The sequence below is a fragment of the Fundulus heteroclitus genome, chromosome 7 (assembly GCF_011125445.2).
Source record: "Fundulus heteroclitus isolate FHET01 chromosome 7, MU-UCD_Fhet_4.1, whole genome shotgun sequence".
NCBI classification, from domain to species: domain Eukaryota; kingdom Metazoa; phylum Chordata; class Actinopteri; order Cyprinodontiformes; family Fundulidae; genus Fundulus; species Fundulus heteroclitus.
In genome coordinates this window covers 42,622,470-42,650,296 of record NC_046367.1, presented here as the reverse complement: position 1 = coordinate 42,650,296, position 27,827 = coordinate 42,622,470, and the positions used below count along the sequence as shown (strand labels likewise).

General features: G+C 41.3%; 1 protein-coding gene across 2 annotated transcripts; it reads left to right on the top strand.

The window, feature by feature from the left end:
• Positions 1-136: 136 nt before the first annotated feature.
• LOC105924501 (bone morphogenetic protein receptor type-2-like) lies at positions 137-27,468 on the top strand. Of its 2 annotated transcripts, none has more exons than XM_036139674.1 (19): positions 137-398; positions 1,391-1,530; positions 6,554-6,745; positions 9,143-9,355; positions 10,538-10,642; positions 11,487-11,578; positions 11,916-12,149; positions 15,374-15,488; positions 17,094-17,254; positions 17,329-17,476; positions 17,554-17,690; positions 17,881-18,017; positions 18,544-18,730; positions 18,813-18,906; positions 19,383-19,462; positions 19,540-19,644; positions 19,722-19,874; positions 20,163-21,096; positions 21,565-27,468. In XM_036139674.1, exons 2-19 carry the CDS (start codon positions 1,443-1,445, stop codon positions 21,870-21,872), a joined length of 3,483 nt encoding a protein of 1,160 aa, XP_035995567.1. In that variant the 5' UTR covers positions 137-398; positions 1,391-1,442; the 3' UTR covers positions 21,873-27,468. The 2 variants fall into 2 exon arrangements, with proteins under 2 accessions (XP_035995567.1, XP_035995568.1); XM_036139675.1 differs by lacking the exon at positions 137-398 and adding an exon at positions 420-519.
• Positions 27,469-27,827: the final 359 nt, after the last annotated feature.

The window sequence follows — 27,827 nt, the reverse complement described above, 5'->3', positions numbered from 1 at the left end:
TGTTACACAGAATAACAAACAAAACAACAACAAAAATTGACGTGTTTATGAATATAACACGTACTAGACAAAGATGAGACAACTCAGAGGCGGGTCTGCTTATGTCTTGAAACATGAGGCTTTTATTTTGATAATATCTTCCGGAAGTGATTTCCGACACTTGACAGAGTGATTCAGCCGCAGAGAAACGGAGCGCAGCTTCATCTCTGCGCAGTTTTTGATCCTGCCCCAGAAACCAGCTGCCGGACCCGGATCAGCACCGCAAAGGAGACTTTGGACCAGGTGGAACCGAACCTACCAAGGTGATTCGAAAGGAGCCGGGCCAAAATCAAGGCAGATACAGCAGACAGGCGGCTTCATCTCCTCCTGCAGACTGAGCGGAGTCTTCCTCATCACCGGTACGAACCGATTCTTTTGGTCTGACCGATCAGCGCGTGTCCGTGTCCGTGTCCGTGCGTGTCTCTGTGCGCGTGGGGGCCACTCCCATCCAGCAAATCTACCTGAAGACGCACTGATCAGGTGATCACAGCATCCTTCATCTGACCGGAAACACATGTGTGTCTTAAACCGACGAGGTGTGTGTGTGTGTGTGTGTGTGTGTGTGTGTGTGTGTGTGTGTGTGTGTGTGTGTGTGTGTGTGTGTGTGTTAAACCTGGTGGATTTTAAACGAAACCGTAAAGAATTGACTAATGGATCAATATTCAGCCTTATGACGTAGCGACTTGTTCCATAAGTAACTTAATAAAGAAAAATGATGTTTCCTGGTAAAAATAAAGATAAAGAAGTGTTTGTTTTGATTTAAAGCAAATAATAGGTTCTGTTTTGTGAAATGATTAAAGATGTCATTGATAAAAAGAAGATCCGGTCTCCATATTTGCTTGTTTTTCATATTTCTACATTATTCATAAATACACTGACCCAATCTGTATATTCTGATTGAATTTGACTTTGTAAAGTGCCTTGAGATGACACGTTTCATGAATTGGCGCTATATAAATAAAATGTAATTGAATTGACTAAATCATATTAAAATCATTGTGGTTTTAATAAAGACAAAAAACAAGTAGGCTATGTATAATAAAAATTAATAAATGCAGATCATAAAAACTTACTTAGACCTTACTTTCCATTTGAGATCTCAACGGTGTGTCTGGATTAGAATGGACTCAATGACTATGCCAGGAACATAGGAAGGAAACAGGGCACTTAAAGCTGTAAAATGATACAATATATTTTAAAAAGTGTTATTTATTTAACTTGAATTGATGAGCTATTTAAAAATAGATATTATATTTTTACTCCCATTGTCATTTGGGCCCCAGGCCCCTCAGCCTGCCCTGTCAGCAATGAGTGTTCCTGTCTGTAAATACATTTTGTTATTTTATTTCAGAGTCAGCAGAGATGAGAGCGTCCCATCAGACTAACCTGATCCAGGATCAGTGATGTGGGATCGGTTTCTGCAGCGACCCAACATGGCTGCCTCCGCGCTGACCGTGTGTGTGTTTGTCCTGCTACTGGCTGGGATCAGAGGTCAGTATGAAAACACACCATCATCATCATCATCATCAGACACAGAACAGCTCACAGTTTCCACCATCTGTAGGCCTGACAGCTCTCTTTGTCTATATCTGCTGCTAACATCTCCATCATCCTCACATCCTGCCTTCAGGGTGTTAACCAGTGAGACCAGCAGAGTAAAACTGGTTTATTACAACATTACTGATCCACAGCTCAGACTGAAACCATCTGGTTCTGCTCATCTTTCCTCATATCTTGTTCTGCCATATCAAACTGGATGATCAGCAGAGGGTCTAGATGAGGATTTCTGTGCACAGTTGGGTCCAAAATGTATGATAATGTGAGAGGTCCTTCACAAGGAGGTTCTGATGTTATATTGTTCTGATAGGGTGTAAGGAGGTTCTGGGTGAGCAGTGGAAACTGATTTGCATGCAGTAATTAACTAGAATAATTTTAAGCAGGACTGACCACTATAACTTTGTACCAAAGATTTAACAGAAGCATATTGGGAGCATCTTGCTGGCATGGCGTTATCCTGATGTCTGTAGCTTCATCTTGGTCTCAGAGTAATGCCAGGTTATGCCCGTGGCTACATGTTACTGTTGGTGTGTATCAGGATTATTAGTCCTGGTGATCTACAGAGCATGGTGAGAGTTCAGGAGAACATCTCAGGGATGCAGAAATACCTTCCAGCTGGATCCTGAAAGAAGATTCCAGATTTACTGTGATCCGCCATTGTTCTAACAGGGCGTTTAGAACAACTATTACAAAAGTTGAGGTCAGATCCCTACTTGGGGTCATGAATCAACAAGTATGGGTTATTGAGACCCTTTAAAGAAATGAAACTAAACAATAAAAATCATAAAGGTGAGGCAAATTTATTATATTGTTTTTAAAGATATAAAAACGTCACACGTTGTAAAAAGACAAAACCAAACACATTGGTGCTACTATTATAATATCCATGGTTTATTTATTTTGCAGAAATGTTTGTAAACTCAACCAATAATCCAGTAACGAGTCCATTCTGGTACTATTTTGTGAGTCAGTAACAAAAAGGTTTGGAAACTTGTGGTTTAGATCATCACCGCCTCCTCATAAAGTGTAAAGATGGTGAAATAAACACCTGGTTTTGGTTATACTAACGAGAATGGCCACCATTCTTTCCCCAGATATTTTTCAGACTTGTTTCCAGATATTTAGAGAATTAAACAAATTCCTAAAAATGACTTTCTTTAGTTTTCTCTTTCTGGTGTTCATAAAAGTGATTGTTTGTTCCAGGTTCAGATCTGATGAGAACTTCTTGTATCTTTCAGGGAAAATAATGGCAAAAATCTGTATTTACTATCTCTAAATTATTTTTGAGGATTCAAATCTGTAAAAGCAGATTAGATGACGAGTTTCTGTCATGAGTTGAAATCAAACTGTGACTCAGTGAGGTGTTTGCTGTAATTCCTCACTGACGAGTGTTGGTTCAGTTACCAACATCACATAAACATCAGTTTCTGTAACAGACTCTGATGCTTGAACTCTGAAGCTGTGGCAGCGTTTTTTCTTTCAGGCCCACATTCCTGAAGTGTTTGTTCAGTTCCTGCAGCTCCTGATGAACATGCTTCGCCTCTCTTCCTGTCTATTCCTGAATCGTGACGCTCAGAGAGTCGTCGGGCGGTCTGAGCCGGTCCCGTTCTTGTTCTGATGGTGCTGATAAAACCCTCCACCCTCGGCTCATTGTGGCTGCTGGCAGACTAAACACTCAGACTCTGCTGGCTCCGACTGCTCAGAGAGGACACACACACACACACACACACACACACACACACACACACACACACACACACACACACACACACACACACACACACACACACAAACTCTCTATCAGGTTCCTTCAGGAGCCCTTTCGAAACACAACTCATTTACTTTGTTGCAGTTTGAGGTTTTAGCCACTAGATGGCAGTAAAACAACAGACTGACCCAATGATTATTTACAACTGTTGGCTATCTATAGTAAGTTATTTTCTATTGCTGTAATAATCCCATCTTTTAACAAGCGTTTTTTTTATCTATGCTGCTCCCTCATAGGTTTTTTATTTTTATTCTGCTGCTCTTAGTCCTTAGTTTACTTTGTTGAAAATTATGTTTCTGTCTCTACTGAAGTAGGCAAGGCAAGGCAAATTTATTTATATAGCACATTTCAGTACAGAGACAATGCAAAGTACAATACATGATTAAAATATAGGAAAATAAAACAGAATCAAAGCAAGCAGGAATAAAATGCAGAAACAAAATAGAACATGGGAAAATAGAAATTAAAAGCAAACAAGTAAAAATAGTTGGAATACAAAGTAAACTAATTGTATTTCAGTAATACAGTTCTATTTGAACAGTCGAAGGCAATTCTAAACAAATGTGTTTTTAATCTTGATTTAAAAGAACTCAGGCTTTCAGAACTTTTACAGTTTTCTGGAAGTTTGTTCCAGATAAGTGGAGCATAGGAACTAAATGCTGCTTCTCCATGTTTGTTTCTGGTTCTGGTTCTGGTTCTGCAGAGCAGGCTGGAGCCAGAAGACCTTAGTGGTCTGGAGGGTTGATACACTGATAACAAGTCTGTGATGTATTTAGGTGCTAAGCCATTCAGGGATTTATAGACTAACAGAAGTATTTTAAAGTCTATTCTCTGAGATACAGGGAGCCAGTGTAAGGACTTTAGAACTGGGGTTATGTGCTCTACTTTCTTAGTCTTAGTGAGGACGCAGGCAGCAGCGTTCTGGATCAGCTGCAGCTGTCTGATCCACTTTTTAGGCAGACCTGTGAAGACACCGTTGCAGTAATCAATTCTACTAAATATAAACGCATGGATTAGTTTTTCCAGATCTTTCTGAGACATTAGTCCTTTAATCCTGGAAATGTTCTTCAGGTGATAGAAAGCCGACCTTGTAACTGTCTTTAGATGCTTTTGAAGGTTCAGGTCTGAGTCCATCACTACACCAAGATTTCAGGCCTGATCAGTGGTTCCTAGCTGAAGCAGCTGAAGCTGTGTGCTAACTTTTGATCTCTCCTCTATTGGTCCAAATATTATTACTTCAGTTTTGTTTTTATTCAATTGAAGAAAAAAAAAACATTTTTCCACCCTGTTGGTTAAAGAACACCCTCAGGAACAGTGAAGTAGGTTACAAAGCTGACAGTCTCAGATTCAGTTTGTTAAAGTGCGTCTCAGTATAAGTTGTTGTTCCGTATAAAGTGTCTTGTGAGACGTGTCGTTAGATCATCAGATTAACAATGTTGACATAAAGTAACCACAGCAGCCTCAGGCCTCCGATGTTCAGACTTGCCTCTCAGCCTAAGAAATAAAACCTTATCCGATGCTGTCAGTGTTTAGAGTCGCTGGGATCTGAAAGAGTTTGGAGTTCATCTAACTTTCTGTCAGTCCTTCATACCAGCATGATGAATGGAGGCTTTATTGTTGATTCCCAAATATATCTTCTAACATATATGCTGGTCAAACATAACACTGAGACATAATACTGTGTTGGTCCTCCCACTGCTAAGACAGCCCTGACCGCTCAGGGTATGAACTACATTAGCACTAAAGATGTTTTGTTTGGGCCTCTATGGATGGAAGTTGTGTGTCCGGAACACCCTGCAGATGCTTAATTGGTTTGAGATTGTAGGAATTTGGAGGCTAAGCCAGCAACTCAAACTTGTTCTTGTGCTTCAAATCTTTCTCGGTTTGTGGTAAGAAGCATCATCCTGACGAAAGAGTCCATGGCCACCAGAAAATGTAGTTTCAATTAACTAGGAGTACATGTTCTGCTTCAATCTATCTTTGGTAGGTAGAGTGAGTTTAAAGCAGCATCCGCTAGAATTACATAATGCAGGGTTTCCTAACAGAACATTGTCTAAAACAACCGACTGCCTCCTGATGCCATGTGTTGCACAGGTAAGAGGTACGCGAACACGTGGGAAGTTAAGAAAGAGGATGATTTTGCAGACCAGTATACTGGAAGTAGTCCAGTTCTGATACTCATAAGGCCCGTTTACACTACACTTTTTTAACCGAGCCGAGACCAGTCCAAGCTCGGTAACCGAGATAACTCTTGTGTGTAAATGGTCAGCAGACTGAACTGGACCGCGCTAACTGCAGACCAGTTCCTCAGCAGGTCTCAGACTGTTTTTTTTATCCCGGTTATCGAATAAAGAGCGCATGAGCAGAGCGCGTCATCCCCTCACAGTCAGCTGACTGTCCGTGGTTTTTCCGGCGTGTCTGGCTGCACGTCCCGATTCACACTCCATTCAGACAAATTTCAGACATTCATAATAATACTAGCTTCCTTAGTGTGCCATATGGTTTCCAGTGATGATTCTGCTTAGCAGTGTGATGAACCTCAGCGTCTGTCGTTGTTTCCTCCATCTGTAAATCCTTATTAAACGTTCGTTTGTGTTATCTACGTCCCAAAAGCCGACTCCCTCAAGTAAATTCACCAATGGTTGCCTTCTTCCCCTGACTCTCCGCAAACACCGAAATATCACAATATCAAGCATAACATCCTGAATGTTACGGGTGCCGCTATTTTGTTTTGCTGCTTCCGCCTTCAATCCCAGAGAGCGGTAGTACCACAGATCGCCACTAGGAGGCGAGGAGCAACCAAGGAACTGGGATAGTGTGGTGTGTAAACGGTCGTCTTAGCTTGGTTAACTGATCCAAGCTCAGACTGGTCTCGGCTCGGTTAAAAAAGTGTAGTGTAAACGGGCCTAAAGGCTCATTGCTATTACTTTAAGTTGGGGACAAGGGTCAACATGGGCAACCAGGATGCTCTGCATTAACAAAGCCCCACATACAACTTTCTATGATGAACTCTGGACTCTGATTCTGAAAGAAAGCTCATATGGTGGTTCAGAAACCATGGGCCAGTGTTCAAACCAGCGCCAATTAGCCTTGTCCATTTATCAGAGCTCACATTAGGGCTATTCACTCATTCATATAATTAATATTTAGATATATAGATACATAATCTGCAGCTTCCTCTGTTTGCAGGTTTGCAGTTGGAGGACAGAGAGGAGAGAATCTGCGCATTCACCAACAGCCTTAAGGGGGCGGAGCCTGTATCCACCAATGAGCTGCGAGGAGAGGTGCAGGAGAACGGCACGATTCGCTGCAGTCGCGGCTCCCGCTGCTATGCATTGTGGGAAAGACAAGCAGACGGGGAGATGCAGCTGCTGAACCAAGGTCAGGAACGTTCAGGGATGTTCCTCCTTTTAGGTTTTGTGTAATTTGAACCAGAAAAGAATCCTTATGCTGAGACCTTTGATTTAAATTCTGGTTCAAATTTGGTTCTGGTTGACCCAGAAGGTCATAATCTTTTAGCCCATCTAACTTTCACTGTTTGGAAAACTAATAAACAAAGAAAAATTTAAATGAACAAATAATGTCAGACTATCTATGATTAGTAGATTACCAATTAGTCACTTGTCCCCCAAACCTTTTAAACCACAGAATTAACTCTGGGAATAAATTATTCAGCTTTGTCTGATTTTATTCTGACAGCTTCAACATATTTTTATTATTCATTCCCCTGTTAGCCACTATCAGATCAGTTCCTTGTTTTCAGAGCCTATAAAGGTTAGAGGTAAAATATGTTAGGAGGAAAAACTCTCAGTAAAGCAGTCTGCTGCTCTGAAGCTACAGATCATCAAACTGCTGTATGATCCTAATTTAGATAAATTACTCCATTCACATCAGGAGTAGAGTTTATTATTTATATCAAAAAACGTCTGTGAAAATATAACTTTATTAGAAGTGGTATAAATTAACTGAACCTTAAAGAAAGAGCTACAAAACCTCAGCGAGCTTCCAGCAGCTTCTCAGAGTCTTGACCTCAGGTTTACTCACATTAGGAGGAATTATGGGATGGAGTAATATGATTTCCTCTCATTCAGGAAGCTCCAGTGTTCCTGTGGAGGAAACAAGGGAGATAATAAAAGAACGACTGTAGCTGTTTTCATTTCAACATCAAATCTCTGCTGGTGTTTAGGAACTTCCAGGTCATTTCACTTAGTTTTTCCTCACTCATTCAGTTCTGCTCTGTTATTAATACTGCTTAAACTTTTACACATTTTGCTTTGTTTCAACCACAAACGTCAAAGTATCCTATTTTGATTATACATGGCAGGTGAACAAAATTTAGTTTATAACAGGGAAGAGGAAGGAAATAATGTGGTTCTCAGTGAAATTCTGAAAAGTGACACAATTTCACTAAAATCATAGCTGCAAGTCTTTTGAGGTCTGTCCAAACTGACTTGGTATATTTAGAGGCTGATACTTTTAATCTGAATCAGATTACGTGGAGTTGCTCCATTGTAGCCTAGGCTGTATGTTCAGGGACTTCCACATGTTTGTGTTTCTCCAAACAGAACTTCTATAAATTTCTTTCAACAACGGCTTCCATCTTGTTCAATAAAGGCCAGATTTGTACAAATAATAGTCGTACCTGAACAGTAGATCTCTGTGGATCCTCCAGAGATGTCATGGGCCGTATGGCTGCTTTTGTCTGTTTAGGTCGGCAGCCATGTTGCTTTAGGTTTGCAGTTACAAACTGTCCACACAGTTTTTGGACAACAGATTGAACAGTTCAATGTGAGGTGTTTAGAAATTAAGATATTGTTTTGTGACTTTCTTTAAAGTTCTCCACAGCCTCCTCTCTCAGTCTGCTTGGTCCCTAGGCCTTCATGAAGCTGTTTCTTCTCTAATGTTCTCCAGCAAACCTCTGAGACCAGAAACAGAACATCTTGATGTATTCAGAGATTAAATTACACCGTGATGGACTCTATTTACTAATTAGGTGACCTTTGAAGACAGCTGATTGCACTGGATTTTATTTAGAAGCATCACATTAATGGGTGTGAATAGAAATGTACACCTCACTCTTGAAAGTATTGATAAAAAAACATGTATACGTGTCCTTTATTTTAATTAATCACTACTCTGGGTTGGTCTGTCACGTAAAATCACAATAAAGGTGTATAACAGTGAGGTTAACATTTTAGAAAGCTCAGAGGGTATGAATACTTCTACATGGCACTGCAGATCAGCTGCAGCCTTTTATCATTATACATCAGCAAGAACCCAGAGGTGGACCAGATGTTTTCTGCTGGTAACAATATGGAACTAATCCGTCAGGGACAGCAAAGCAGCTCATAATGTTAGACCCACTTCTCCTGCTGGAGTTTATCTGGCATAAAACTTCACTTTTAATGTCAGATTTTATCTTTTAAGTTTTATTGTGTTTTAATGAATTGTTCTGTTGCTCTGCATTTGTTTAACCTTTACTACTCAAAGCCTGTAGTAAAACTGACTTTTTTAACTCAGACTCTGTGGAAACTGAAACCTTTATAAACTTTGTCATTCAACATGTTTTTGTTGAATGTTATTTATTTAGCTCCAATTCACAACTCATGTCATCTCAAGGCTCTTTACAAAGTCAAATGCAATCAAATCCTCCATGTTGGTCGTCTGCACACCACATAATATCTGTAAATAAGTTACCTCACCTAGATGTTTGACTGTGAAAAGAGAACAGTTCAGCCATTTGACACCAGCTAGATAAACTGCTGCATTTCCCTCCAGGCTGTTGGATGCATGTGGGCAACCATCAGGAGTGTTATGGCGACCGCTGCATCCTGGTGACAGCGACTCCGTCTCAGATGCAGAAAGCCAGCTACCGTTTCTGCTGCTGCAGCCACGACCTCTGCAACACTAATTACACTGAAGCTCCGCCCACCGCCGACACGCCCGCCCTGAGGCCGATGAGGAGAGACGACCTCAGCCTCAGTCACACAGGTGAGCTCTGTCCAGAACCATCACAGGTTCATCGCTGCCTGTTGTCGGGAAGATTGACTGAAGCAGGATAAACTGTAAGGAGAGTCTGTTCAGATTCAAAGTAAAGTACAGGGATAATCACTGTAGGACTGGACGTTTATCATCTTCAGATCTAGAATGACCTGATTCAGAATTAGGTCCAGAATCTATTTTCTGATCCAAAATGTCTTAAAAAAACTTTTGAGAGTGAGTAAATGCTCAGTACTGAAGTTTTTTGTTTTTTTTTAGCAATAGGCACTGTCACAAAAGGGTTTTCTTCTTTACGTTTACAACAAACGTATGTGCTAATTTTTTTTTGCTTTGTTTTGTTTTACAAATGTAATATTTAACAGAGATGAGAGAATTTACAAAGATATTAGATAAATCCAGTCATTAAATGTGCCATTAACATTGCTGAAAATCTTATAGGGCCCCAGGATGCCATTTCTCACAATAGTTTTCATAGAATGACAACTATTTCTGGGTAACTTTTAAGCTTTTTAGCTGCTTTAATGTTAAAGGGCCTTCCAAATCCATTAATTATCTTAATTTTGGTGTGTGTAAAGAGGCTTTTTATTTGTTGAAGCATAAAAATGACTAAATCAAGTTCAAGACAACATTTACAGTTGAAGTTAAAATTCCTGTAAAATAAGACTTCAGCCTGTGTTTTATTGTCTGCCACCAAAGTGGCTTAGATTCATAAAGTGTTGTCAGCAGAAAGCACCATTTATTTTGATGGTAAGTTGAAAGCAAAAAATAAAATTAAATAAAAGAGGCTTGCTCATTTTTAGTTGTGCCTGACCTTTGACCTTGTCTGTGAACCAGATTCCATCCTTTAAGGTAAAGTTTCTCAACCCCTAAATTAGAACCTACAGGTGAGTTTGCTGTGAGAACACCTTTAGGAAAACTGTAAAAACAAGTTTATTTACAGGCAGAGGAACAAAATATAATTCTTCTGGATGGATTTTACCTCCAGCTCTGAAAACATAGATTTGAATCAGATGTATTCATGCAGCTGACCTGAGCTCTTCTGAATCTGATGTTTCTGATGCTAAATTATTCTGTTCGCTGGTTTATTCAGGATCCTTCAAATCTAAGATCACAGCAAACATCACAATTTGAACAACTTAAGCTGATGTGATCAACGATGTCATCTATCCACAGATCGGCAGCTGACGGTGAAGGAGACGGCTCTGGTTGCCCTGGTTACTGTTGCTATAGCAGCGCTCCTCATCATGGCGATGTTCCTGGGATACCGCATGATGAAAAGTAAATACACTGAAACAGCTTTTATAATAAACAAAACTGTTAATGTGGAGGGATTATAGATAATGTTTTTCCTTAACACAGAGGTCCTGCTGTGTTTGACTAACTTGATCTGTGCAGTGAAAAAAACTAATTATTTATAGTAATTATTAATATGATTAAAAATGATCAAATGCAGATAAAACAGTTCAGGAAAACTGGCAAAGTTATAATTTTATTGAGCTGAGTTGGTCCCATAAATGTTGAGTAAATTCTACAGTTTCTTGTCTTTCAGTTGGTATAAAACTGAATAAAATTATGAAACTAACATACAAACACATTTATTTACTATTATTTATTTTATGATGAAGATATATAAAAAATAAAGCAAAAATGTGGGTTTTTAAGACATCTTTGGAGTCTCAGACTTAAGAAGACAGACTACCTGGTTGCTTTCATTTCCTGATATATGATCAGGATTCCTGTCTTGTTGGTTTTTAAAACAAGAAACTTTGTGGAACTGCGCAGATTAGAGAGGCAGAAAAAGATGAGAACTGTCCTGAGAATGTCCTATTAGGCAAATAAGAAGAAAACTGTCTAATTAAATTAGAGATTGGAATTATTACTTTAATTATGCAAAATACTTTGCTATTTCTAAAAGTTTAGTACAATTATTTCCATTTTAATTCATTATAGGTGCAGTTGAGTTTTCAGGTGTCAGGTAGGGTTTTACTCATTAGATTACTAGAAGATTACTGCTGTTTATACCTTTAAGAGGCCTTGGAAAAATTAGATTTATGAGATACTTATGGTGAATAATAGTTCTGCAACCAGTAGCTGATCTTCTCCTGTCGTTGTGTGCATCCAGGGAAGCAGAAGCATGGTCTGTCTGCTGTGAACATGATGGAGGCAGCAAACTCAGAATCAGTTGTGGACCTTGACAACCTGAAGCTGCTGGAGGTATTTTTTGTAGTTTTTGTGCTGACTAGTCGTCCTAAGAACAAAATGCTTTCTCTACATTCAGAATAATTGTCTTACGTATGTTTTGGACATCCTTTACTCAACTCTGTTGCTGTGAACCCCTTTCTTCCAATTTTTAAAATCACATTATACACTAACAGAATAATCTAACATAAATCTTGCTGCAGTTTTTCCTACATTAAAATGATTCAGATCTATGCAGAGTATTAATTTTGCCTCTGTCCAGCCCTTTTCCATAAACAAGTGAAGATTAATTCCTTATCAGCAGTGGAGAAAATCTTTTTTTAAAGACCCGCTTCTTCCTGCTCTCTGGCAGCTGATTGGTCGAGGACGCTACGGATCTGTGTTTCGCGGCTCTCTGAACGAGCGCTGCGTGGCTGTTAAAGTCTTCAGCTCCGCTAACCGTCCGAACTTCTCCAACGAGCGCTTTATCTACCGGCTGCCTCTGCTGCAGCAGCACGACAACATCGCCCGCTTCCTGGCTGCCGACGAGAAGACGACAGCCGAGGGCCGACCAGAGTTCCTCATCCTCATGGAGTACTACCCACATGTGAGCTGGAGAAAAGTGAAAGAAATTACTGACGTAAAGTAATGAATGTTGGGCAACAAGAAAACAGAATATAGCAACACATTAAATAGAGGTGGACCAGATCTAAAACAATCTAGTTTTTAAATCAATATAAAGGAAAAAAAAATTGGTATCGACTCCATTAAAGGAAACTTCAACATAATTCAACCGCATGACCTTTCTTTAGTTTATGATTTGATTATTTTTTATCTTTAACACACTAAAATCAATAATTAAAACTGTATAAACTTGGGTTTAATTTTTGCACTGGTCCTGGTCAACATTTATAAAGTGGCGATGTGGACAGACAAGAAAAATCCTAATTCCTAGATGTCTACTCTATAGACTGGCACCAGAATAATAAGTTGATTTAAACTGCTTCCTGTCTCCCGCTGGAATCATTGTGGAATCTCTGGTGCTAACCAGAGCTTCTCTGACGTTATACTTTTCACCCTTTAATCAGGAGAAAATATGTATCCCATAAATCCTAACGGTGTGAAACAGCCTCTGCAACCTCAAGTGTTGTTGTGGTTCAGCTGTTCTGTTCAAACCCATAAACTCCTGTGGTTCACCCTTCCTCCAGTCTTTGTGCTGGGAGATGGTGCCGCCATGTCTGTTTCCTGTCTGGAGCCTCCACCACACACACATACATGTCTTTATGCCATTGTGAGGTCAGTTATTTAACAAAATCAACAGAGGTCGACGTAAAAAAAACAAAATCTGTATAAAACCTTTTATCAGGAGTATCACATATCACATGAAATATGTTGATGGAGTGCACAAAAACGGTTTAAACCATTAAACCAGAACAGACTGATCTGTATGTTTAAATCTTATTCATATAAATCATTTAAAAAAAAGAAAGCAGAAACAGGTGTTTTTAATACTTGAGAGGACTTTGCTTTGGCTTTCTGAACCAACATAGTTGCACATCTTACCTCACAGTCTGTGAGGAAAACCCTCACAGACTGTTATCTGTATGTTTGCTCAAAAGCACAAACAGAGTTGCCTTCCTGTTTATTGCCGTTCTCTCCATGCACTCTGTGCTTGTTACACGCTGAGGCGGTGTGACGTCTGTCTGGGTTTTTATGCATTCCTTTGCAGCTGTCAGACAGTCATTAACGTGTCTGCTCACAATCTGTAACCCAGAATGTAAAAAAACAAGCACAGGAACACCCACACGTCTGGGTTTTCCTCAGAACATGGACTCTGAAACCTGGACACCAAGTCTCAGCTGCTTTTAAAGGAACAAACAGCTGGATGTTGAACCATGAACACTTAAAGCTTAGAACTTTAAGAGTTGTCTGGATTCAGATGATTGAGACTTTAGTAGACTTCAGACAGCACATTTTATTTGTCCAGTTGTCTTTATTTTTTTATTTTTTTTAAATATCATCCATCCATTTTCTGCATGGTATATCAGAATCAGAATCAGAATCAGACATACTTTAATAATCCCAGAAGGAAATTACTTTTGTTACATATATCCTGGACAGGGGCCCAGTCTTTCACAGAATAATGCAGAGACAGGACAGAAAATCATCCACACACTCATTAGGGCAATTCAGAGTGAGGAGAACCAGAGAGAATCCAAGCATACAGGGAGAGAACAGCAACCTCTTTGCTGAAAGGCCTCTTCCCCTGAAGTTGGACCCTGAGCTTTCTTTCTGCAAGGCTACGCAGCTGCAATGCCCCTCTGTGCAGGGAAGACATAAAAAATTTATGCAGGCTGGGATTCAAACTCAGAACGTCTTTGCTACAAGGCAACAGTAAATGCAACAACATTGCAGCCTGACAAACTAAATCCAAATGAGTTAATTTGATCACTCAGATTTTCACAGTTACACAGGTCATAGTTTATAAATCCAGATGTTGTTCAATGATAAAATGAACAATACTGAATTAAAGACACGGGAGCACAAATGACCTCCAATCGTTCCTCAGTTTCTACAATCACAGCAGCAGCTACTGGTCCATTTTTGATCACAAACACATCTCAAAATGGTTCCAACACCTGAATCTAATAAATTCAAACTACATCCGGTGCCTAATAATTTGTTATGTAACTCTTATTACCCAATTATGGAACAACCTCCCCCTGCACATAAGAGAGGCTCATTCACTGCCGACATTTAAAACTTGCCTTAAAACCCACCTTTATTCTTTTTTTTTTAACACTATTAAGACTTAGTTTTCAATTTAAATTGGTTTTATTGTTTCTTTTAAGTGTGTATTTTAGTTCTTAAATGGATGTGTTTTAGTTTGTTGCGATGTACAGCACTGTCTTTGGTTCCAGCTGTCTTCAGCTGTTGGTTGTTTATAAGCGCTTTATAAATAAAGATGGTATAGTAGGGTTATTACTTAAAGTGTAATTTAAATAATATGACTTTTCCCAACTGTTTAGCTAAAACCTTAAATATCTAAATTAAACCTGAGTGTTTATTCTTCTTATAAACAACCCTGCAGAAGACAACAGCTATCCTAATTACAAACATTTATGACTATCGTCTAAAAATAATACTATAATAAAAAGTTGCATGACTATTTTAATTGGTTTTAAAATGCTCACCCCTTAATATGGTGAGATCAGAAAAAAGTCCACAGTTTTCTGGGAACAAGTCCAGTAAAAATCCTTGCCACAGTTCAGAAACAGTTGGCAGTTTTTCCGTTTTCCTCAGCGCGAGCCAAATGGTTCTGCAACAATCTGCTCTAAAAGGAGCTAAGTGTTTATAGTGATAAACTAATGATCTGTTTATGATTCTCTTTAAAACTCCTGAACAATTCTGGTCTACAAACTTTAACGCTTTTTTCTTATGTCTTGAACAGTGTCTCAAAGGTATGGACTGCATATAGATCACAAGTTACTATCAATAACAAGTTGCCTCCAACATTTAACATGAATTCTGTGCCCTGAGGAGTCATTTGTCATTTGTCCATTTTTCAAGCTCTTGCAATTTGGAAACAAAAAATGGTTGCATTTGAAAAATTCCTCAGAAATCCTGAATGAACAATATAGGATGAACTAAGATGCACACATCTGTTATTGTAAAATATTTGATAAAAAGAGCAGGATTCATATCATAGATAAAACATTGGAAAGGATTATTTAGACTTTTTTATCAGAGCGGATAGAAACATGTCTGACTGAATTTCAGGGCTAAACAAAGCAGTTCCTCTAACATCTGTAACGTGTTGATGTGTCTCAGGGCTGTCTGTCTCAGTACCTGTCTCTGCACACCGTGGACTGGCTGACCTGCTGCAGGATGGCCCACGGCGTGACCAGAGGACTCGCCTTCCTGCACACAGAACTCTACAGAGGAGGTAAGAAGTCCTCATTACATCCAAACATGCAGGAACGTGTCCATGATGCTAAACCAGCTGCAGTCTGAAGCATCCATTGAGCTGACAGGCGTTTTGGGACCTATTTTCTATGGCGGAGGAATTTCTGAGAGGAGAATCAGGGAGAGCAGGATGGTTTGTGTGGGAGAAAAACAATCTGTGTTTTCATGGTGATGGAGACAGACATCAGTCAGTGAGAGTGTTTTTGACAGCTTTGATCAAACAGAGCTTGGTGTCAGACGGAGAGGAGACAACGCTGCTCAGCTCAGGATTCTGCTTCATTCTCACAGAGCATTCAGGAGAGGATTTATAAAGTAGTGCCAACACCTCTATCTGCTGTCTTTCTGCACCAGATTTACAAAGCAGTTTGCACTAAAAACATGCAGATGCAAACATGGATTTCAGCAGCTGGAAGCAAATTGCAGCTGGTTTAATGTGACATTACTTTTTCAGTTGCTGGAGTGGGAAGAAAATGCTTCATATCATACATTTTATGAGATTGTTTTAAGACAACAAATCTTTATGGTGATTTTTTTTAAACGCACAAAAAATATTACACTGGTAATTAGTTTGCATTTATTTATTGTTGCTGTGAAACACACAAAAGAAAAAGTGGAGTTGGTATAAATCATCACTGTCCTTCAGTTATAAATATTCAGTTCTTATGGCATTTCCTTGTTGGCTCTCATTAAAAGGACTTTAAACCACAGCAAAACTGTAATATAGTCGAGTGGTTTTTAACTTGTAACTTAGTCAGAATCTTAGTAAATATTGATACACCTAATAAAGAGGGGAAATATATTATCGGAGATAAAATATAATAATAAGGATTTATAATGACAACAAATCCTTCACTGATGATGTTTGTAACCTCTGGAAACTCTTAGTCTGAATGGTGAGTGTTACATCTGCTGTTTGAACTGATTTTCCACTGTTGGTGTCATGAGAGAGTTTATCAATTTTGCATTTACATTTTAAATTTAATATATTTATTTGGCAGCAAGTAAGCTTGATTTTTTTCAGTTTTATGATGTTTGTACATTTCTGTTTGTGTGCGGCGATGGATAACCTAAAAAACTGGGATTCGTTTCTAAAAGCTTTTTATCCTGCCGTTAATCATAAGCAATAAAAATCACTTGGGATTTGAAGGCCAGCTTTTTGCTGTTTGTCTTTTTTCTGGCTCTCTTGAGGGTTTTCTGGGTTGAATTTGCTGCAATTGTTGTGGTTTCAGCTCCTGCTTTACTTTCACTATCATGTCATGAAATTTTTTTTTTCTGCTTTACTGTGAAAACTTTTTTGTAAATGTCAGGATTAGAAAATGTAATCCAAAAATAGCAGCAGATACTTGTCTGGTGCTGTTTAAACCAAAGAAAACATTTCCTAAATCAAAAAATAAAAGTTTTGTTTTTAAATAATTAGAAAAATCTACTGGTAGTTTTCCTGTGGAAATGCTGTTGAATCACGCTGCTGTTAGAGGTTATTGTAGGATAAAAACTCTTATTTAGAAAATAAAACATTAAGTGTTTCCCTCAGACCAGTTATTACACCTGATACCTGAACTCACCTGTTTTCTCTTTCCTCACTCAGACCAGTACAAACCGCCCGTGGCCCACAGAGACCTGACCAGCAGGAACGTTCTGGTCCGATCCGATCTGTCCTGCGTCCTCGCCGACTTCGGCTTGTCCATGAAGCTGACAGGAACCAGAACCTGTCGGCCCGGGGACGATGACACCATGGCCATATCTGAGGTCAGGTCACGTGACTGACAGGTGGTTAAGGTGAGTGGGATCATGTGGGCGGAGCTAACGGGTTGTGTTTGCAGGTGGGGACGGTGCGGTACATGTCCCCAGAGGTTCTGGGAGGAGCTCTGAACCTCAGAGACTGTGAATCGGCTCTGAAGCAGGTGGACGTGTACGCGTTGGGTCTGCTGTACTGGGAGAGCTTCAGGAGGTGCTCCGACCTGTTCCCAGGTAACCCCTGATCCCACCTGTGCTTCCTGACCACGGCCCGCTCAGTCAGCCTCACTGGGAACGCTTCGTGTGTTCAGGTGAAGCCGTTCCAGAGTACCAGCTGGCTTTCCAGGCCGAAGTCGGGAATCATCCGAGCTTCGAGGACATGCAGATCCTGGTGGTCCGGGAGAAACACAGACCCAGATTCCCTGAAGTCTGGAAGGAGAACAGCCTGGTCAGAGATCCTGATTAACTCTCTGTGTTCATGTTGACTCCTAACATCCTGGAGTCAGGGTGGAAAGGCCCGTCAGGACGTCTAATTTATTTCTGTTTAAAGTGACAGAGTCAGATAACAGAAAGTTTTAGGTTGTTGGTTCAGTCTGCAGCTGCTGTTTGCTGCTAACTTGCTGTGTGGTGTGATGTAGGCGCTGCGGGCCCTGAAGGAGACCATGGAGGACTGCTGGGACCAGGACGCTGAGGCCCGACTAACGGCTCAGTGTGCTGAGGAACGGCTGGCTGACCTGATCATCCTGAGCCCTCATACCGCGCTCCACAACCACAGGTACAGACCACCAACACACCTGTAACACACAGGTAACACAGTCACAGGTGTATGTGATTGTTGGACACATTTCCTCTCATGAATGAGTATTTTAAAAGCTCTATTACAATAAGAATAGTTGTAAGACATTAGTGGACGGTCACAGGTACAGACTGCTGCTGACAGACCTGTGTATGATTCCCTCCTCTGCAGGTCGGTCATCTCTGTAGATGGTAATAATGAGCCATTCATCTGATTCAGGTGTTGGAGAATGGACTCATCTAAAAGTTGCAGGATAGTGACTATTGAGGCCTGGAGTTGGACAGCCCTTGTTCACTGATGTTCATGCCTATATTGCTTTTACATCCTGGAGCAAAAGCCAATCTCTCCAGTTATTATGATATAAATCACACCCTGCTATCAACAAAAGGTGGCATGTTATGATAACAGCTTTGCTTTAATATTAATATGAGATTATTACAGATTTTCTCTTCTCTAACTGGCTGACTCACACAGCAGCCATAAAGTTCCTGCTTTCTGTCCTCAGGAATCTGTCTCACAGCTGCTGGACTCCCCAGGTTGGTTCCTCTTCCTGCTACATCGAGGATCTACGGGTGGGCGTGGTCAAGAATCTCCAGGGAGATGGGCAGCCAGCATCGGTTGTCAGGACGACCATGAGTGGAGCAGAAGGTGGAGAGAAGAACAGGAACTGCATCAACCAGCAGCGGCAGCAGGTAGAAGCTCAGCAGGTGACACATTAAACACAAACCCTGATTAGAGACTTTTCTGACTACTTTCTCCATTTTTTTCTGTCAGATTCAGGCTCATCCGGCCGCCTTAGACTGCAGCGTGATGACCTCCAGCAGCCTGAGGACAGACTCTGTCCTCTGCAGTGTCTCTGACCTAAACGGTAACTCACTGAACTCTGGAGCCTAAAACTGAAAAAACATCTGATAATGTTGGGCTGGACGCTAATTTAATAACAATATATATCGAACGATAGACGTATATCGATGATATAAAAAAAGGGTAAATGAAAAGTTAAATAGAAGAACACTTTTCCTTCCTTTCTGTATTATAACCATGTAGGTTAATATTACAGTCATTACATCCTCCCAACCAATCACAACGCAGACCTAGGAACACTCCGCCCCCTTCAAAGTGTTTCAAGTTCTTTTTTTCTTTCTTTAAAAGCAGTTTTCTGTATCTAAAAATAGGTTGCTAAGCAACAACATAAAATGGCCAGGGCTGCACTTAAAATATATATTTTGAGTTTGTTGATAATTATCGGTATCGATTAACATAATTTCTATTTTATCGTTGTGCTTTTTTTCTATATTGTCCAGCCTTAGGATAATTTTTTTTATTATAACTCCTGTCCTGCAGGGGGCGCTGCACCCAGTGTTCCTGTCTGTCTGCAGCTCACAGAGGCAGACCTGGAGGCCTCCAAGCTGGACCCAAAACAGGTTTAATACTTTAGTTCCTCTTCAGTTCCTCCTCTTCCTTCTCCCAAACAAACATCTGTAAACATCTGTGTTTGCAGGTCCAGAAGAACCTGAGAAAAACCTCTCAGGAAAACCTGATGGAACATTCTCAGAAGCAGTTTGGATCAGTACCACAAACCTCCCTCCTGCATCACAGCATTGAGGTAAAACCTCTCAGTTACACTCTGTACTGGAGGAGCTGCTGCTGAACGCTGTAACACCTGTTCTGTTCATCCTGCAGGTCACCAGTCAGGAAGAACCAGGACCTCCCGCCTCCATCCAGCCGCTCCCCAAGCAGCAGAACCTCCCACAAAGGCCCACCAGCCTCCACCTGCTCCCCAAACCCAGCGAGTCCCGACAGAAGCCGGGAAGGCTCAGGTCGACCCACCGACAGGTATCACCCCCCCATGATCTGATCAGAGAGAATCAATCGGACCAATCAGGTTCCTCACAGTCCAGGCAGCAGTAGCCTAAACCTTGTATAGATAAAATGTATAAATCTGACCTTCAACTCTCTGAGTCAGTAGGATGCTGAGCTCAGCCGTAATGTTTCCAATGACTGTGACGTTTGTATTATCAGCCAATCAGAGAGCTCGTTAATCAGCCAATCAGAAAAAGCTCCTCTGCAGGTGTCCGTCTGATTCTTTCATGCCTCAGTAACCCAGGATCTCCTGTGTTCCAGGTGGAGACAGGTGTGGCTAAGATGAACGCAGTTATCCAACCTGTAGAGCCACACCTGGTTACCACGGTTACCAAGATGAGGAGCAGCGCTGCAAACGGGCCTGAAGTCCTCTGTGCCTCCAGCAGCCACAGCTCTGGTGTTCCCGTCCTGGTGACCAATAAAACGAGAGGAGGAGGGAGAACAAACCCCGCAGGACCACGGGAGGAGGAGGAAGAGGATGGAGGAGGAAGGAGAGGAGGAGACGGAGACAACCAGCTGAACCTGAGTCTGAACTTCAGTCCTGATGAACATGAACCTCTGCTGAGGAGAGAGCAGCTTCCTGCTGAGAGCGACCCTCCTCCTCATCATCATCATCACCACGGTCCACCGGGCCGAGCAGGAGGACGAGGATCCAACTCCAACAACAACAACAACCGGCTCGCCCTGGGCTCCGAACTCCACCGGCCCGCAGAGGTCAGCGTTCCTGAACCAGAATCTAAGAGCATTGGACCTCCAGCTGCAGTCTCAGATATGAAACAGAAAATGCTGCCGGTCCATTCTGCTGACAGAGGTGAAGGCTCAGCTACAGAAACATATCAGAAAGAAGGGAAAACTCTGAATGAGGAAGGCTTTCTACTGGGGCAAGGACAGAACTCAGCTCCTGAAGCAACATTGTCCAACGTTCAGACTTCAGAACCATCGAAAGCTCCTCAGAACCCAGCTTTAGCAGAAGTTTCAGCTACAGGAGCCCCACCTGTGGACGTCCCCGTCCTGGACTCTAAAGCTTTGGATCCTGCTCCTGCAGAAAGTCCGGCATCAGAACCGGCAGATCTGCAGAATCGACCTTCAGAACCTCAAACCGTAGGTCTGCTGCAGCCCCAGCTCAGGCAGACCAAAAATAGGAGGCCAGAGCGTCCCTGTTCCCTGGATCTGTCCTCCTCCTGCATCTCCTCAGGTGGGTCAGCATCAAATGGTTCTGAGATAAATCAGTACTCCACACCCAATGATCCAGTCCACATTCCTCTATCCACTTAAATGGATCAGTAGTTCTCCTCAGAACTTCCTCTCTCGGTTTCAGTCAGGTACTATTTTCAGAGGAATGTTGTTGTCATGGGGGGAGATTCTGCTGAATGGTGGACCCACTTTGATCCATTTCCTTTTACTGAATGTATAAATAACAAAAATGACACACTTTAAGTCAGAAAAGCTGGTTTTAGCAGCAAAGAGCTGTTATCTCGACTCAGAGAGCAGGATGCTGGAGTAAAGATGACCAGGATCTCAACATCATGTCATGAATTCAGCTCCACCTCCTCCATCAGTCACTCTTTCAGCTTCTCAGGGTTTTTGGTTTTTGTTTCAGAGATCTGCAGGACCTGTCCGTCTTTCTCCGGCTGCTTCCTAATGACCTGTTCTCTTGTTTCAGATGATGCTCCTGTGATGGACTATGGCAGTCTGAGCGCCACAGGAGAGAAGATCAAGCGGCGTGTGAAGACCCCATACACCCTGAAGAAGTGGCGCCCAGCCTCCTGGGTGGTCTCCACCGACAGGGACCTGGACCTGGAGTTTGAGTTCACCAGCAGTCAGGTCCAGGAGTCGTCTGGTCTCCACAGAGCAGGAGGCGCTGGTGTCCCTAGAATCAACCAGTCTAAGTCCAGCATGGCCGTGTTTCTGGTCGGAGGAGGAACCACGGCGACCACGACCTCCGAGCCGGACGGCTTGACCCGGTTCTGAAGAGCCTGTGAGATCCAGAGATGTTTCCTTTTTTTTAATCGTTTTAACTTTTGTTGTTGGAGATAACGGTGATCTGTCCTGATGAAGAAACATCTGACAGAACTGACGCTGCAGCTTGGAGGAGGGATCATTTTCCACCATCATCAGCTGAGTTTCCATCAAATCTCTGAAACTCATCAGATGGAAACAGGAAGCAGCTCCCATCAGCGGGGAATAATGTGCTCAGTGTGCTCAGCAGGGGGCGCTGTGGACTACAAACCCACATGCTCAAAGATAAAATGGAGAGAAATCCACAGGACTTTACCCTGTAAGTGTGGAGCATGTTTGTTCTCTGGAAGCAGAAACAGACGATGGATCATTTGATTAAGTTCTTTATAAGTTTCTCTGAATATTATGCATAAACAACAGTGGCTGAAAATGTCACTTTCTGAGGAAAAGATTCTCTGAATCCTAAACCCTTGCTGCTCATGTAAAATGACACCCCTCTTCTCCTGAAAGGTAAAGCCCCATTCTGATTGGCCTTCCAGCTGGTGGGTGTGGCCATGTGTTTTTTTTAACCTCCCTGAGTCACAGGCCTGCCCAGGAACCTGAATATCTGCAGCGTAGGACCAGCCTGCTGGTTTGGTTGCTGAAGACAACAAACACCAGTCCCCACTGGGTTTCTGACTGGGAGACTGGACCACAGTCACAGTGGGTTTAATAGGATTTTTGAGTTTTAAAAAATAGCACACATTAGACCCGAACTCCTGTCCTGATCCCGATGGTGAGTTCTGGTCCACTTCCTGTAGCTGCTAACATCCTGTCTGACCTTCTTGTTTAAGACTTCAGGGCCCTGGTCTGCAAAGCATTCTTATTGGCTGGTTCAGGTTGTTCAGCATCATAAAGCTGGTTCCCTTGTTATGTCTGTCGTCATGGTAACACGCTGGACACACAACCAGTCAGATTTATCACAGTAAATCCTCCTGCTGGACTGAGTGGTTCTTATCAAAACGGTGCGATTATTGCACAGAGATTCACTTTCTCTGACTGGTGACATCTGCAGCATTTTAAAAATATAAGATAAATTTGTCCTTTAATCATTTAGCTGCCACCTCAATAAGTGTGTTAATTTGAACATTTTTCTTATTCCAACATTTTTTTTTTTACAATACAATGATGTGCAGAGAAAGCAATCCCTGGTTTGATTCACCCAGTTAACTCATTTTTAAGATTGATCTTCACTGTTTGGGTCAGTTAAGCCAAGCCTGCTTTGTTGTGCAGGGCCCAAAGTTAACAAGCACAACAATAAGAAATCCTTCAGGATTTCTGAACAGAAAGAGGAACAGGTTGATTTGGCTGTGATGTCATTTCCTGTTACGAATTCTGACTTCTGATGTAAAACCTAACGCAGCACTAAATGCACGGTGACCAGGTTCTCCTCCGTTTTGTGGTGAAGATGTTCTGGATGTGCTCCCGTTCTAACTAACTTGACACTGTGACATAGAAGAACTGATTCTGAAGCAATGAGGCTGAACTTTATGTCCAGTTTGGACCATTTATTTATAGGTCTCTGTGTCAGTAATAAGAGAAAAGGTCCACATGGACCTTTGAGCTCTTAGGGAGTGTTTACACCCGTAGTTCAGATTTCAGATCCAGAAATAGGCAGAAAAAAAATATTAAATAATATGTGATATGGCCAAACAGGAGCCTGAAGATGATTTCACACACTGGGCCAATTTTCATGCATAAAACTGGGTCAGGGTGAAACGGATTAAGACTATTTGAACATTTCTAACCAATAAAGATGTAAAAACCTGCCAAACCAGAACTGACCTGCAATTGACAAAAATAAAGATGATGAGGTCACACTCAGACATTCAGTTTGATCAGGACTGAGGGAGCTGTTAAGCGGCTTCATGGTCTGATTCTGTTTGTTTAGAAAGGATCAGAACCACTCTGTTGATCCGGTCAGCGGGAGCAGAGAGGCTTTGATCCAGTCATGATTTATTTCTTTAGGCACTTTAAACGTAGAGTTAGAGACTAATGAACACATGTTCACTTTTAGCAGTAAGAGCACCTAAGAATTAACCCCCCCCCCCCCAACTACAGGCTGTTTAGATCAGATGACCAGAACACTGACTGCACTTCTGCTGGAGAATCTGTTGATTTTTACAGACTTTAAACAGAACTTCCTGGTGAGAACCAGAGAGAGGCATAACTAAAGTATGAGGAGAAGTAACTATGGAGGAATAACAGCCGCTGGTGTTTTTTCTTTATAAGCGAGGAGGAGAACCTCTGATTGGGTCGGGTTACAGGTCCGATGAAGGCTGGACCCTGAGCAGGAGAGATAAAATTCAAACATCTGAATAGTCAGTAAAACAGAGAAACAAATGCAATCCTCCTGGTGAGCTGCACCTTTAAACAACTCCCAATTTGGCTCATTAACATCATGATCCAGTCGGTGGTAGATTAACAACCTTTAGAGTTTAGACTTAATGTGACTTTAATAGTTTTAGTCTGTAAGGTTTAAATCGTGGATCCTTGGGATTCCAGCAGCTCACATTTTCTACCATGTTAAAAAAATAAACCGTTTTCAACAAAAAGGTTTAATGTCAGACTTTTAAAAATAAAAAAAAAAAACAGCAGAACATGAAATAGATTTCAGTTCAGTTTCATTTGAGCTTTTTCTAACAGGAGCTCTCCAGATGCAGTTGTTTTTTTCTGCAGACTGTGGCTGTTTTCTATAGAAACTCCTGCAGCGATGCGTCTGATTTTTATTTTGGTCTCATTTCTATCAACTTGTTTAAATGTGCAGTTGCAGTAAAATAAGAGCATTTAGCGAACCTTACAGTAATGGTGTCAAACTGTTATTTAGGATCTGAAGATGCCTTCTCAGTTCTGTTTGCTTATTTTTGTATTTTATACACTTTGTACTGTTTTTAGACGCTGCTGTGTGTGCATCCTGAGAGGTTTTTCATGTTTTACGTCTTATGTGTGTGTGTCGGTGGTTCAACCAGCGGACTGAGTGGAACTTCAGAACCAGAACTATGTTTGGTTCTCATGAGAACTGAAGCTGTTCTCTCATCCAGGAACAGGACCTTATAAAGGAGGATTTTTATTAGAACTGCGGTGGTTGAGGACTTCCAGCTCTGGTGTTTTTTTCTCCAGGATGTCTCCACCAGTTCAGCTGCTGTTTACCGTCTACTGATAAACCCTCAGCAGCTCATTTTATAACCACTCTGTGCAGGTCGGTCTGCTGATGGATGACTCTACATTATAAACGGATCTTTCATAATACACAAAGGACCCGGGAAAGAAATCCACAGGGGCATCGTTGTAAATTAGAATATCTCTGGAATAGGCTGGTGAAGATTCTCAGTCATCCAGGTCATGGTCATTCCAAAAAAAGGAAAAAAACAAAGCAACTGGACCTGTTTTTCGTAGTTGGTTTTTCGTAGTTGGAGCTCCACAATGCTCTAGACTTTTGGAATTGAGAAAGCTTCCTGGAGAGGAAGCGAAACGTCTTCAACTACGAAAAACAAGTCCAGTTGCTTTGTTTTTTACTTTTTTTGGAATATCTCTGGAAGTTTCAAATATTTCTATAATTCATTCAAAGGCAAACTTGTATAGATTCATTTCACACAGAGTAGTGAGCAAAAATGGTTCCTTTCTGTTCATTTTGAGGCTTAGAGCAAAAAAACAAAAACAAAAAACAGTTAATTCTGTTTCTCAGAAAATTCAACTAATGCAGAAAGTAAAATATAACAGATTATCTTATACAGAGAGGTTAGCCAACTGAGAACTGTCCATTTAAAATACAGTACATGTTTTCAGTTCCTGTGGGATCGTAGTGAATGAATCGCTGCCTCAGTGGGTCGTGGCAGGGTTGAGCCTGCACTTCTGCTGAGGGCTAAAGGCCTTTAAACGCGGCCTTCAGCTCGTCTGCATTCTTCGCTCTGGTGTCTCTCATCTTCCTCCTGACAGCAGCCCATAGCTGCTCGGGGGTTCAGGCCAGTTTCTAAACCATACCAACGCAGTGATACAAGGGTCATCTAAATGGAGGACTACCGAACAACAGTCCAGTCCTTTTCTTCTTAGCCGAGGCAAAAGGTTTCTCAAGTTGTCTCTGTTTATTACATTTATGGCTCATGACCTGTCGTGGATATATCTGTGTGTCAGAGTCTTGCAAATCTCCCATGAACTGTCAATTTAGGCTTTTTTCCCCCTCAATCCTTTCAAGGCTGTGGATATATTTATTGTTTCTGCACCCTTTATATGACACTTTTTCCTTCCACTGAACTTTCCATTATTGTTCCAGGATACAGCACTCTGACCAGACAGCTTCTTTAAGAGTTACCCTTTTTCTGGCTTATCCTCCCTGTGGAGGATGTCGGTGGCTAGAGAAGTGATTGGTTATTTCTGCTGGAATATTATAATTAAAGTAGTTTTTTGAGAAACAGAGTTGGGCATTTTCTTAAGCTGTAATAATACAAACCTAATTTCCAAAATTAAGAAAAATAAGTACTTGAAATCTATCAGTATGTGTGCAATGAATCTATATGAGGTTCAATGTCTTATTAAATTAGTAATATCAAGTAACTTTTGATGATATTCTACTATATTAAGATATGCCTGGAAATAATCCCACAGCGCTGCTAGTTAATTATGTATGTTAGAGGGGAAAAAACATTTTAAATAACAGACAGCAGTAAAACAACGTGTGCATTAGGTTTTATTATTATTACAAAATGTAAAAGGAAAAAAAAAACATGTGAAAGTTAGATTTTCCAGAAGTTTCTTTATTAGCTGTTATCTACTGAACTGAAATCACAGTTTGCTGCTGAATTTCCCTTTAAAGTCTTCACTGTAGCTCTCATATTTGTAATTAATTATACTTCTCTGCATCTGTATAAACACATTTAGAGTTAATATATTCACCACTGTAGCCTCGTGCATGAAGCATCAGCTCAGTAAAATGTTTTATGTTTTGAACACTATGGGTTTAAAGGGGGCTGGTTCTGGTTCAGCTCTTCTTCTGGACTCGGCTCTCAACACAACCTGCTGCTGATCCTTCCTCCCGCTCCTCTAATGGAAACAAGATCCTTCAGTTCTTTAAATAGCCCTTCACTCAACGCCTGCTGTCCTCTGATTGGTCGGCATCAGAGCCTCAGTTGGCAGAGTGAGCTGGACTGTAGTTAAAAATCCAGATATGCTCCCTTTAAGCCTGCCGGTGTTCATCCATCATGTCCCGCTTGCTGTTTGACAGAACCGGTGGACTCTGATCATCAGCGTGATGATGATGTAGATGTAACCTGATATGTACTTGCTGTGTGTGTCCTCTGAAGGTTCAGGGATGTCTGATCTGTCGTCGTGTGTTTCTGTGTGTTTCTGTCCGACACTTTCCCTTCAGTGTAAATACCCACTGTAAGCTTCCATAGTGGACCAAGTAGCCCCAGCCGTATCCGGTCAGCCTCGTATTCCTCAGCTGCTCACGGTTAGAACGTGTATCTTCTTCACTGCATGCTGCCTCGTCCTGCAAACCATCCCTTAACCAAGATCATATCTTCATGGAGAGACTAAAATAAAAAGTTGGAGCTTTAAGTTCATCATTACGTTACGTCAAATTGTTTCAGAGTGTTTCTTTATGTCACGAAGGTCATTTTTCTACAACCAAGGTGAGGAGTTTGGCTGCTCTGGAGAAATTCAAGGCAGCATCGCTGATCCTCCAGATAACGAAGAGTCAGCAGAGAACATCCAACAAGGATACCCTGGTAGAGAAGGGTCTCAGATTTATTCCAATTAGGAGCAGATCCTGGACTTGTTCTTAGAATCCAAACCAATAAACTGGAGGAAAAAGCTGAGGTATATGGGAAGTCTGGATATTGATACATTTCCAGCTGGCACAGAGTACTGAATACACAATAAGAGGGATGGATGGATCTTATCTATATAAATCCACTGTGCCTTGTATATGTC